This window comes from Bos javanicus, chromosome 5, assembly GCF_032452875.1.
Source record: "Bos javanicus breed banteng chromosome 5, ARS-OSU_banteng_1.0, whole genome shotgun sequence".
Taxonomy (NCBI): domain Eukaryota; kingdom Metazoa; phylum Chordata; class Mammalia; order Artiodactyla; family Bovidae; genus Bos; species Bos javanicus.
The window spans coordinates 68,767,769-68,781,683 of record NC_083872.1 but is presented as its reverse complement, the minus strand read 5'-3'; the positions used below and the strand labels follow the sequence as shown (position 1 = coordinate 68,781,683).

The window sequence follows — 13,915 nt, the reverse complement described above, 5'->3', positions numbered from 1 at the left end:
CACTAAACCTCTCTGTGCCACGGTTGCCTCATCTGCCTAGAGGGGTGACAACTGTACCTACCTTAAGGGGCCAACACGAGAATTCAGTGAGTGCCCTTCCCACAGTGAGTGCTCAAAAAGACTGACCTGGAGCAGCAGGAATGCTGCTGAGTGCAGCTAACACTGGGCACATGGGAGGGGCTCCCTAAACATTTCCTGATTGTGATTCTGGGCTATTATCCTTTATTAAGGCTGGTTTTCCTGGCACCTGCCACCAGCTGCAGAGAATCACCATAGCACAGGCTGGGGTTGAGCATTTCAGGAAGAGCTACTGTAGAAGAGGTGCTGATTGAAGACCTTAATCTTCCAAATATGGTTTGGGGAAGTTAGAGAGTCTCTGCCGTAGCTTTCCCATCTTCCTGAATAAGTGCAAGTTGCTATGGCAGGTAGAAGAGTTGTCCCCTAAACGTCCACTCCATAATCCCTGGATCCTGTGAATATGTTTTGTTACCTGGCAAAGGGGGAAGGAATTAGGGTAACTGATAGAATTCAAGTTGTTAATCATCTGATTTCAAGGAGAGTATCCTGGATTATATAAGTCGGCCCAATATAATCACAAGGGTTCTTTAAATGGGGAAGAGTTAAGAGTCGATATCAGAGTTATGCGATATGAGAAAGACTATTGCTGGCTCTCAAGATGGCAGGGGACCATAAGCCAAGGAATTCAGGGCCCCTTACAAACTAAAAGCCCCTCATTTTAGCCAAGTGAGACCCACATCAGACTTCTGACCTCCTGAATTGTAAGATGTATATCTGTGTTGTTTGAAACCACTAAATTAGGAGTAATTTGTTATAGCAGCCATAGGAAATTAATACGGTCCCCAGTGTTTCCTTCCTGGCCTGTGAACCCCTAAGGAGCTGAGGAGCACACAGAGACTGCTCTTCCATCCCACATTTGGAGCAGTATTATTGACACGTACTCACTCATCCTTTTGGCAGATACTTTCTGAGAACCTGCCACATGTCAGACCCGGTACTAGGTCCTCGGGACCCAGCAGTGAACAGGACAGACAGGCCCCCTGCTCTTGTGGAGCTCAGAGACAAGAGTGGACACTGACCTTGAACCGATATTTATAGGAGACGATCTTAGGAACCCTTTTATGGAGCCTACTACATGCATGGCACTGTGCCACATATTAACTCGTCTGATCCTCACAAGCCCTCATGAGGAAAGTACCGAGGCACAGGTTACCACCCCCATTTTACAGATGGGGGAACTGAGGCACAGAGCTGGATGGTGGTGGACCAGATTTGGAATCCAGGCACTTTTGTACACTCTGCTGAGTTGCATCTAAAATGACAGGGAACGGGGATCATCCCAGAGAAGACACAGGCATGACTGTGGCCCCCAAGATGTCCCTCTGGCCTAGAGAATGACAAGCCCCCATTTAGAGCAAGTGTCTGTGATTTGGAGCACGTGGGTGTGAAAGTGAATGCTAAATAGGTTCCCAGAGCCCTTGGCACTCCCCATGCAAAAATAAGCACCACCAGATCCCCAGGAGCTGGGGGCTGCACCTTTCTCCCGTCTTGGCAGAGACCCCACGCCTGAGCCCAAGCAGGGCAAGCCAGCCAGCAGTCAACAGGCCTCTACTGACTGTTCATTTTCTGCAAGCACAAGGCTGTCCATTTAAACGCTGATCCAATACGGCTGTCCGTTGGGTAAGCTCATCGAGCATTCCTAGGCTGATGCTCACTCAACAAGAGACAGGCACGACACACATGAGCTCATTTATCCCAGCCACAGCCTGCAATCCCAGACCCATTCATCGCAGAGCAATATTCCCCGAGGAGGGTGGGGGCAGGGAGATAGAAAGGCTTCCCACTGGGGGAGGGGGAGCCACGGCAACTGATGTGTGAGAGCAGGGAGGAGGGGGCTGCAGCATGTGGAGGCTGCCCTGGGAGCCTCGCGGAGCGCCAGCAGCCTTCAATTTGCTCCCCCAACACGCTGCCCCTCTACCTCTTGGGACCTGAGCTCCCATATCCATAAAGTAAGGAACAATAATAGCACCTGCCACAGGAGTGGTGGGGGATAAATTGGGAGACTGGGATTGACACACACCACTATGTAGAAAATAGATAACTAAAAAGGACCTATTGTGTAGCGCAGGGAATTCTACTCAATACTCTGTAATGACCTATAGGGGAAAAGAATCTAAAAAAGGAGTGGATACATGTATATGTGTAACTGATTCACTCTGCTGTACAGCAGAAAATAACACACTGTAAATCAAATATACTACAATAAAAATATGAAATAAAAATAAGAACATGTTTTGTGGATTCAAAAAAACATCTTACCTGCCTGAAGGGGTCAGGGAGGCTTAAGTAAGACAATGTGAAGTGTTCTGCTGGGCGGCTGGCACCTAATGACCACAGACAGCATGAGCTATGTTTATGTCACGCAGAGTCTTATTTAATCCCTCATCATGGCTCAGAGAGAAGAGAACACCGGTACTGTCTCTATTTTACAGATGAGGACCCTAAGGTGCCCAGACGGGCTAGAACTTACCTGTGGACTCCTAGCAAGTCAAGAGCCCGGGCAGGATTCGCACCCAGGACTCAAGACTGGGTTCCTCCCATAGCTCTGCCTCTAGCTCAGATGCACTGTTTATACATGGTCTAGATTTGAACACCAGACCATGGTGTTCTCTGGTTTTAGCTCAAGGTCTTTGAAACAAAAAACTCTATAAGGGAGGCACTGCAATCACACCCATTTTACAGATAAAGAAACTCAGGCACAAAGAATCTGAGTGACAAGCTGGGTGGCAGTGGAGTCAGATGTGGAATCCCGCAGTCTCCTTGTCACCTATGAAGCTGTATGTAAACTGTATGCTCCCCTATCACACAGACCATGTACTAGGGAGGGCTCCTCACCACCATCGAAGCTCACTCTGAAGAGAAGCTTTCAGAGGCTGAGCCAAGTCAAATGTCAAACAGCGCTGTGTCTGGCAGAGCTCAGGACTGTTGTCGCCATGAGCAGCATTAGCAGCAGCAGCATCAAGGCAAATTCGATTCCTAACGTTTACTGAGCACCTTTTTATATCTTCATGCTCTTCCCCATGCATCCCTCGGCCCCTCAGACCTCAGCCCACCCGGACAGAGAGAGAAGGCACACAGTGTGCAGAAGGTAAAACCGGCCAAGCCCTGAGTCATCAGGGAGCAGACGCGGCTTTGCACTCAGCTCTGTCACCTCCCACGCCGGGGCCTTTTTCCTGGCACCTCAAACCACTCATCCTCTGGCATTTGTGGGAGAGGCAAGAGGAAGCCCCTCTACACAGGGGACTGCCTCCTGATGGGGACTTCAGTCTGTTTGCTCACACGGAGTCCTGAGGAGTCCCTCTGGGTGCTCCTTCACCATGCGCTTGGTCTGGCCTTTCAGACTGTAACATGAACATCAGTGCACGTGCACAGCCCTGGGTACCGCGCTTGAGACGACCACACTGCAAAGCTCCAAGACATCCTTGGGGGAGGCAGGGGCCATGGTGCTGCCCATTAGGCATCCTGATGGCACACGTCAGGTCAGGGAGACTTGGAAGCAGCTCTTTCTGCCCAGTTTCCTTAAAAAGCACAGCGTCCTGACTCTCAAGGAGATCCTGCTGCTGGAAGGGCCACAAAGGGCCCGCTCAGGGTGGGCTGGCAAGAATGCATGCAATGTGTCTACTGTCCAGCTCCAACTGGACTCTCCAGAGAACCCAGAGATGATCATACTCAGTCAGTCAGCTGTGAGCTTTGTACTGGGCACACAATCAATGTACAACCAAAAGGTATCATCTGTTCCTTTTGCCCCTTCCCTCACCAGGGAAGATGAGTAACTAAAAGAGGGGCTCTGAAGGCAGACCCCAATCCTGGTTTAGTCTCTCAGCTGGTGTGGACCTTGGGGAAAGCTGGGCTCCTGTGTCTCAGGTCCCTCAGGTGTAAAATGAGAGTCATGGTAACAGCACCGACTTCACAGAAATCAAAGGACACCATCTGTATAAAATGCTTGGGGACTCCCTGGCAGTCCAGTGGTTAAGAATCTGTCTTCCAATGCAGGGAATGTAGGTTTGATCCCTGGTCGGGAAACTGAGATCCCACATGCCACAGGGCAACTAAGACTGACCTCCACCATTAGAGAGCCCACGACTAAGACCTGACGCAGTCAAATAAATAAGTAAATATTCAAAACAGTAAAAAAAAAAATAAATAATGCTCACACAGTGCCTTGTACAGAAGAAGCACTTAAAAAAATGGGAGCTCTCAGTGTGACTTTTCATCCTAACAACTCATTCCTGACCCCACTCAGCCCAATCTTCATTTACCCTCACACCCAAAAGATTCCCTGGTAGAGAGCATGGCAATCCACACCAATATTCTTGCCTGGAGAATCCCATGGACAGAAGAGCCCGGAAGGCTATAGTCCATAGGGTCGCAGAGTCGGACATGACTGAAGCAACTTAGCACGCACGCACCAATCAACACATTTCTAACATGACTCCGCTTTCCTAAACTACGTCTGATGTCCATCATTCTGTCCCTCTCATAAAGTTAACTCTTTGGGGTCAGAGAAAGCATCAGATGTACTACACTGAAGTGTCAAGGAAGATTTTCCCGTCCATGCTGGCTTCTCATTTTTCCTTGTTGGAGAGAGACAGGGTAAACAGGTCAGAACCTGAGCCAAAGGTGAACTCAGAACCAAGCGATGTGAGGTTTTCATCAAGGTTCTGTGTCTTAGTTGTTTTCTTTCAAAGCTCTTTCCAAAAGCATCCTTCATCTTCAAAGAGTCTGGTTGGCAACTCGACTTTGCCCTTTGAAGTCCCTTTTACATTCACCCTTGAAGGCACTGCTTAAAAAATGACACTGCACATGGCTGAGAAGAGAGTAAACTTCTCCCCTCCTACTTCGGCCTCCACCCCTCCCCCACAAATTTGGATTCAATTATAAACTGGCTGATGTTGTCCTTTGGTCCTTCCTAAGAATAATTGCAAAGTCAACACCAAGGGCATTAAAAAGAATGAGCCTGGCTGTTTATTCACGGAGGAAGGAAAGAGGGATAGTTTCTAATACTATTTTCTAGCCTCTTCTTGTGACATCTTCGTCAGAGGCTTCAGGATAAATGTGCCAGCAAACAGATCAAAACGCCAGGGTAATTCTGCAATGTCAACTTTCTTAGTTTTTTTTTTTTTTTTTTAAAGTGTTTGTTATTTATTTGGATTCAAATGGTGTTTCAGCCGGGCAAGAAAATACTGTGACCTCCTACGAAAGCAAGCTCATCCATAAGCGAGTGAAAAAAATCAAATCCTCTGGAAAGTTCAGGCACCGTTTGACAAGGGAAACGTTTAGAAAGCATTTGTGGGGCATCTCAGGAAATGTATGCAGTGGACAAGCCCATCTTGGCATGAATATGATTTTATTGAACACGACACGGCTGCTCCAGGGAAGATGTGAGAACACGATCTCTGTCTGCTGCAAATATTTTATAATTGTGTCAGGTATTGAAATGGAAGTTTCCAATGAAGCACGAAGCTACATTATACATGAAACAGCTCACTACAACGCAGGTACTGGACTATAGGCAGACTGTACAAAGGAGACACCAAGAGCTGAGTGGCCTAACGCTTAACCCGGACCCACAATCCCCCCCAGCCTGGCCCACATCCACAAGAACAGGTTGAGTTTTAGGAGATGGCAAAGAGGTTTTACAGTAGTTTATTAGACAGAGGTATTGAAGAGCCAAAATCCCACCTGCAAACACACCTCAGTTGAGAGGCTGGGAGGCTTTGCCCTTTGTCTTAAATTGAGGGAGGGGGCCTTTAAAATCACTGAAGAATTTAATATATGTGCCCCCGACCACACCATGTGAGAGGCCACATCTATCCGGCGTCAGAGGCTCAAATCTGTGACTTCCAAGCAGCTTTGACAACAAGTAAGAACATGTGCTGAACTGGAGATCAGCCAGCCCGCTCAGCTTCATTAGGGAAGGGTTGAATGTGTCTTCCTCAGGACCAGATACCCACCCCCACCAGCTCAAGGAGATCTCCAGCAAGGCTCATCCCTGGGCCGCCCACAGGGTAATATGGAATTCTCAGTCCTGAGGAACAAAGTGGCAGCAACAAGCAGAAAAAGAGCCTTATTACGGAAAATGAAGGTGAGAAATCCTTGGGGACTGAGAAGTCTCCAAACAACCCACGAAAGAGAGAGCCTGCCGGGTCTAGAGGGAGCCAAGGCCAACTCAAGACTGTGTCACTCATGCAAGAACCTTCCTGCATCTTTTCCACTTCTCCTGCCCCTCCTCCACCCCCCACCACCACTTAAAAGCACAAGAAGAACCTGCTCCAGCTGTAGGAGAGGCCTGCTGAATGGGGCGGGAGGAGTGTGTATGGAAGAGGGCTCGACTTTAAATGTGAAATCGAAAACCCTCTTTTCTGAGATAAAATCCACATGCCTTACAATTCGCCCATTTAAAGAGTCCTGTTCAATGGGTTTCAATAGTCACAGAGTTGGACATCCATCATCACAATTCATTTCAAGACATTTTCATTACTTGAAAAGAAACCCCGTTCTTCTCAGGCTCTCCGTAGCTATCACCTTCCAGCCCCTGGTCCCCTCAGCCCCGAGCAACCATTAATCTATAGTCTGTGTCTATGGATTTGCCTATGGAATCATATAGAATGTGGTTCTCTGTGACTGGCTTCTAAGTGAAAGAAGTATATGTGCTGACCTGATCCCCCGGGCCTGCAACTTTCTGGGCTCTTTCGGTGGGCCACTAGAGTCCTTCCCTCAAAGGGAAGTGGTCAGGACAAAAGGAGATGTCCCCAGTTAACCTCTTCGTGGCTCTGCCCTGAACTGGAAGAGAAACAAATCTCCCAGCATGCCCAGCGGCAGGGCTGTCAGGATTCGAGTAATGTCTGTCCATCCCTCTGATGAAAACCTGTGTTGGTCTCCTCCACTTGCTTGTCCCCAAGGGCACCTGGCACGAGCCAGGCACATATCAGAGGGTCGATAAGCATTCATTGCTGGCTGATGACAGACAGGAAGCAGAGAGGAGAGGGGGGCCGTGCCCACGGAGGGCCTCCAGCAGGTCTGTGGGCAGCTCACAGGTTCTCCACATGTGGATGGATGCAGGCTCAGGATGGCCAGGAGGCAGCGCCAGATGGCAGACCAACTCTGCTGCTCTCTGGTTACGTTTTATGCGTTTCTTTGTTTTTCAGTTTCTTTGTCACTGACATCTGCTGCTCTGTGTTGTTCTGGAGGCAAAATGTGAAACAGAAAATACTCGGGGGATACACGGTTTCTCCCCATCTCGGCTGCTCTGTTTGGATGTGCCATGTCTTTGGCTCAGGACCGCCACCCCCACTCCATTCTGGTGACCCCTTCTCTTTCCCTACGTTCATGACTCTTGTTATCTCCTCGCCGAAGGTGAAACTGACACAATCTTTGCAACTGATGTGCATCAGTGAACCCCGGGGAGACCTCAGGGGACCCCAACGCAGGTAACATGGGATTCCCCACACCAGAGCCTTCTGGACACGGTGAAGCTGCTTCTAAAGCCTGAGGGAGAGTGGATCCATCCGAGAACTCACAGGTGTCATTTCAAAGGGAGATCTTTCAGTGGCAGAGAGGGTGGTTTTCTAGGGAGAGCCTGGCTAGCTCCTCAAGAATTCAGACTGGCATTACTCCATAAATTGAGAGAAACAGCCCCAAAGGACAGCATGGGGTTGTGTGGGCTGGGCGGGGCCACATGGGGGAACTGCAGCCTTGGGATGTGGAGTGTGTGACAAGCGTCACCAGCCACTGTGCCCACATCCTCCTGCAGATCTTAGTTCTCCTCTCAGGATCCTGCCAGAGGATCCTCTTGTTACAACAGAAGCGTGGAGGGCCATGGAGCTGGTCCAACATCACCTAGAGAGAGTGGCACAGTGGGTCCTGATGCTCCTGCGGGGGCAGCCTGCGAGGCGGCCGTGCCCCTTCTCAGCCTGTCCCACTGCCTCATGAGCCCTGGGAAGCAGGCGTTACCCACCCCAGTTCCCAGGTGAGGGATCAGGCTCCACGCGATGGAGTAACCTGACCCAGGTCACTCAGCCAGTCAGGGGGAGTTCAGATGCAAGTCTGCCCATCTGCAAAGGCTGTGGACTCTCCTGGACTGAGTGCTGGTCAGGGGCAGCCTGGGCTCTGCAGGCACCCTTGCCTGGGTGCCCCTTACTGGGTGCCCCTCTGAAAATGGCCTGGGAGTCTCCAAGGTGGAGGGGGTGGGACAAGCACAAAGTGGAAGGATAAGAACGTTCCTGTGTGGATGTAAGTGTGTGTGTGCACGCACAAGCCTGTCCATAACTGTGTTGTTTCTGTGTCTGTGTATACACGAATGTTTGTATCTGTATCTGCCAACGTGCCATTGTATGCATGTGTGCTTGTATTTATAGATATGTTTGTATTACTGTGTGTCCATGTGTTCCTGTCTGTGGGTACATACGTGTGTGTTTGTGTGTGTACGGAGTGTGGATGTGTCTGGGTACCCACGTATGTGTGTTGGTGTGTGCTTGTATGATGGTGGGTGTGTATCAGCGAGTGTGTAAACAAGCCCTCGCATGTCAGCAGACTTAGAAGACTACGTTGCCTCTGCGGTAGAAAGTTATTCATTTCTTTCAGCTAATATGAAACAAAGGAATCTTTTCTTAAAGTTCTACTTTGGGGCCCCAGAATGTAAACTTTATGTGACTAGGTTTACAGTCTCTGAGGGAAGAATGTACCTTTTGAAGATCAAGTCTGAGAAAACTAAGAATTCACTGCTGTTTCAAACTTCTCTGACTACTCCACAGTGGAAAATCAAGTATGTCGTTGCATATATACGTACAGCATATATGTATGGACATGTATATATTTTTCTTAAAACAATACTTATCCTTACCATGTGTGATACACTCTGATGTTAAATTCTTTTCTATTTCATTTTTTCAATGCCAACTAAACTGATGTCACAATTCACTAATGGGATATAACTTGCAGTTTGAAAAACACTATGCTATGCTATGCTAAGTCACTTTAGTCGTGTCCGACTGTGTGACCCCATAGATGGCAGCCCACCAGGCTTCCCCATCCCTGGGATTCTCCAGGCAAGAACACTGGAGTGGGTTGCCATTTCCTTCTCCAATCATGAAAGTGAAAAGAGAAAGTGAAGTCGCTCAGTCATGTCCGACTCTTAGTGACCCCATGGACTGCAGCCTACCAGGCTCCTCTGCCCGTGGGATTTTCCAGGCAAGAGTACTGGAGTGGGGTGCCATTGCCTTCTCCGTGAAAAACACTGGTCTATAGCAACTCTTCCCCCAGCTCTGTATAAAGTGACTTCATCCATCCATTTACCAAGTACACATAAAGCAGTTACTATGTGCCAACTACTAGTCTAGGTTCTTGGGAAACAAGTTTCCTGTGCTCCTGGCACTTTCATTCTAAAGGAGAAAATAAACCACAAACCCCAAAACACTGAAGACAATTTTATGTGGTGACAAAATCTCTGAAGGTAATTCAGTGCTTGGTCAGGGAGGACTTCCTGGAGGAGGTGACCCAAATGATGAGAAGGAGCTGGCCATGGCAAGAGGCAGGGGAGAAGGGCTGGCCAGTATTTTCTCTGCAGTCTCTGCTATCAAAGTTTAGAAATGAACCTTGACTCAGATACTGGCCATGATTCTATCCATCTTTATCTGGCCTCGCTCCCTTCTCTCCTTTCAGATACATGTTGCCCAAATACTTCACATCAAAATTTGACAGCCCTACATGGGCACATATTCATTCTTTCCCTGGAACATTTGAAAATAACATTTGGTCTGATTAACTCTGTTATTAGGACAAACTCCTGGAAGACATAGTCAATCTCGTGGAGGGTAATTCAACTGGTAAATAAGGCTCAGAAATGAAGGGGCAGAGACCAGGCAATGGGGCTCAGAGACCACATGTAGGAAAGCTCAGGTCAAAAGTGCCAGAGATGGTGGGCAAGCTCCCCCCTCTCAAGGCCAGCACTGCTTCTCCAGGGCATCTGCGTGGCCAGCTCCCTCTCTGCCTTAGGTTCTTGCTTACATATCATCTATTCAGCAAGTCTCCCCTGCCCACACTAGTTAAACCCCAGCCCTTCCTCCTGACTTTCCTGACTTACCTATTAGACCTCTTTATCTGGTTATCCAACTCCCCATCTAGAACAGTAACTCCACAAGGACAGGGGTTTTTGTCACTGTCATTCCCCAGCTGGTGCTCAATACATGGCTATTGCATGAGTCAGTGAATAACGTTGCTATTTCCTGAGCACCTAGTAGGTGCTGGGCTCTGTACCAACATGGTCTCCAGTGCTCACAGAAATCCTGCCAGGTGCGTACTATGATTCCCACTTTAGAGATGGTAAGATAAAGGCTCAGAGAAGCGAAACAAACACAGTGAATAAGCGATGGACTGGGGGCTGAAATCTGGGTCTCCCTGACTCCAAACCCACAAGGCCTGACGCTTCTACCCACAAAACAGGAATGCTGCACACTAAGTGTAGTAAGTCAGAAACAGAAAACACCATATGATATCACTTACACATGGAATCTGAAATACTGTAAAAATGAAGATATCTGTGAAACAAAGACAGACTTACAGATGTAGAGAACAGATGTGTGGTTGCCAAGGGGGAAGTAGCTGGAGGAGGGAAGGACTGGGAGTTTGGGATTAACAGAGGCAAACTCTCATCTACAGGATGGACAGACACCGAGGTCCTACTGCATGGCACAGGGAACGCTAGTCAATATCTTGTGATAAACCGTAACGAAAAATAATATATATACATATAACTGAATACCTTGCTGTACAGCAGAAATTAATACAACACTGCAAATCAACTACACTTCAATAGAATTTTTTTAAAAATTAATTTTTGCATAAAGCAGATGCCCCAAACCAAGATCCATCCAAGAGCAAGCTCCGTGGGCACAGAGCGCTGCTCTTCGTTTTGCCTAAAAAGGGGGTGTTGCTAACAGCACCAAAGATGCTTCTATGACAAACAACCAGATCACCCCCTCTGAGCAGGAGGGCAGTTTCACAGTGTAGTTTTATTCATAAGCAGTTTCCATGCATTTTGTTTTCCAACACACTGGGGCCCATGGAACACAAACAGGCAGAAACCATGCACTGAGTACCCCCTACTGGGTGCCCTGCAGTGAAAGCTGGGTGTGCAAAGCTGCCCCTAGGGGCGGTCCGAGGGGTCAAGGGGGCCCAGGGAGGGGACACAACAACCTCCCATTTCCCTCTGTACCTCAGGGACAAACAGCCGAGGTCAAATTAACCAGGGCAGACCTCTGAGGGCTGGGGTTCTGGGACACCTACAGAGTGGTTTTGCTTGGGGACAACAGCTGCTTCAAATTAGAAGCTACTCTGAACAGAGAGCAGATTCACGAGGCTTTTCTGCCCTGGAAAGAGACCAAGGGACTCGAGCCACAGTCTTGATCTTTGGACTCTTTAGGGCAAAAGCTTCTAGGGGAGGGGCCAAGAAAAGAAAGGCCAGAAGGGCCGACAGCTGAGGCAAAAGGTCCCAGCTCTCGAACCCTACCTGACCAGCAACAATTCCCAGAACCGGAAGTGTGCGAGATGAGGGGGGTCAGGCCCAGCACAAGGGGTCACCTCTGCAGGGAGAGCTGTCTCCATTCCGTCACCTGCTCCCTCTCCCCACAGCCTCGGCCACCCCACAAGCCTGCTCAGGGGTTCAGTCCCTGCCAGCACTCCTTAGCTTTGATGGGAGTCTTTGAGACATCAAAGACTTCCCTAATGTCTTTGAGCTGGAGCCAGGAAGTAAGGGTGAGGCCCTGGGGAAGACCCAAGCCAAGGTAGCTCCCCAGGCTGTTGGGGCAGTGCGGACAGGCACAAAATTTTGCCTCCAGAAGACACAGAAACGATGGGTTTCCAACTTTTCCCCAAACTGTTAAGTTCTCATAGTCTGTGCCAGGCAGGGTATACACTGCTTTACTCTGGTCATCTCTATATTTTCAGTTCAACAAACGTTTGAGTTCCCATTTGGTGACAGGCCAATTGGGCCAGGCCCTGGACGTGTAGCCCAGTGACCAACCTGAGTGTCTGCTATGAATGAGGCCCTAAGGATCCATTATAAGAATGGAGCAGTAACTAACAGCTAATGAGCCAGGCACTGTCCTGAATGCTTTCCCCATGTTAGCTCATTAATCCTCACAGCATCACAAGTGATTCCTCAGCAGAGGCCTGAAGAAAGTGAGGAAGCTGACCAGGAGTATATCTGCGGAAGCAAGGCCGATCAGATGTGTGCCCAGCATGTTCAAAGAACCATAGTGAGCCTGCAGTGGGGTAGGGAACGCCAGGTACCCCAGGCTTTGGGGAGGACCCAGGCCTTCACAGGGAGGTGGAGACGTGAGTGCAAGGATGGCAGGATCCCACTTACACTCTAGAACAGCTCTGGCTGAAGCAGTTGAATGTTCTCTGGTGGAAAAGGATGGAAGCTACGAGAGTCCAGGCGAGACTGGAGGAAAGAGACAGCGGTCGGGTGGGGTGGGGGAAGAAGCCAATGCATTCCTGGACTATACTGAAGACAGAGCTGAGGGGAACTGCATACGGGTTGAACATGTGGCATGAAAATGGAAGTGTCCAGGTGGGCTCTGAGGATTCTGCCTGGAGCAGCTGGAAGGAGGGGGCTGCCACGACCTGAGGTGGGAGATGTGCGCTGAACAGCTTTCTGCAGTTTCTGGCATGTTAAACATGCAGTGTCCAATGAAGACATCCAAGAAGCAGATGGAAGAGAAGACTGAAGTCCAGGGGGCCCCTGTGTCAGCCAAATAATACTCTGAACAGGAACTGCCGGTGCTTCATTCAACAAATACCCGATTGTGTGCCTACTATGAGCTGACACAGCTGCAGCAAATGTAGCCAGAAACAAAAAGTCTCGGCTCTGTGAAAGCCAGCAGGCATGGGAGGGCATGATGACAAGGGAAGACCTGGGAGAACCTGGAGATCAGAGACCCGGGATCAGCCCTGACCACCTGCCTGCTGAGCCCCCAGGCGCCCCGGGGCCCAGGCCCCTCCCTGGGGGCAGCACCCAGCAGTGCTAGTGCATGAGGAGGACCTGGACGCCAGGCTCGCATCCAACCTGAACGGAGTCCAATCTGCTGGAATCCATTATCGACTCTTGCTGACCCGCTGTCTGCTCCTGGAAACATGTCTAAACTGCATTGCCTGAGCCAACACCAGCTAAGACAAATAACAGGGGACCAGTTAATGTCTCCACCGTGCTTTCAGAAACTGCTGGGGGCAGGGAGGAATCTGGGCAGGAGCTGAGGGAGCAGGGGAGAGAGAGGATCCACTGCAGCAGGCTGGAGGTCATTCAATCTCCTGGGAAGAAAGGCTGCCTCAGCCCTTCTGAAGCCTCCTGACGGACCCTGAGGCATCACCTGGGCTCAGTCCTCTAACATCCATCCCAGAGGTCTGCATCTTTGTGGCCACGTTCAGAGCTCAGGTTTGGGGCCACCAGGGTTTCTGACCTCACTGGCTGTGGTACTCTGGGCAAAGGACTCAACCTCTCTGTGCCATTTCCATTATCTCTATATTAGGGCTTCTGTGAACTCTTACAGAATTGCTGAGAGGATTCAATTAAATAGTAGAGCATGACCTAAAATGCTATCTGTCATGCAGTAAGCACTCCCTAATTGTTAGCATTTATTGTTTACCAAACGCCTGGAATATGTTGGCATTAGACTATCTCTGAAGTGGGCCATAGGTAACCTGTAAACAGCAAGGAGAAGGAGACGCTACTGTGACTTACCCAAGGTGGAGAAACTCTCTCCAAGGATCTCTGAAAACGGAAGAGAGAAGAATTTCTCAGGCTGCTTGTTGAATGAATAAAAGATGGACTTTCAGAATC

At 49.3% G+C, this 13,915-nt stretch overlaps 1 protein-coding gene across 5 annotated transcripts in view; it reads right to left on the bottom strand.

The window, feature by feature from the left end:
* The window catches only part of CHST11 (carbohydrate sulfotransferase 11), a 309,031-nt gene that overhangs the window by 47,808 nt on the left and 247,308 nt on the right, over nucleotides 1-13,915 (bottom strand). For 3 of the 5 annotated variants that reach the window (XM_061417148.1, XM_061417145.1, XM_061417144.1), the window contains exon 3: nucleotides 13,817-13,846. The exons of the other annotated variants lie outside the window; for them this stretch is intronic. In XM_061417148.1, the coding sequence (XP_061273132.1) occupies nucleotides 13,817-13,846 (30 nt within the window). The remainder of the gene's footprint in view (nucleotides 1-13,816; nucleotides 13,847-13,915) is intronic. 5 annotated transcript variants of the gene reach the window in all.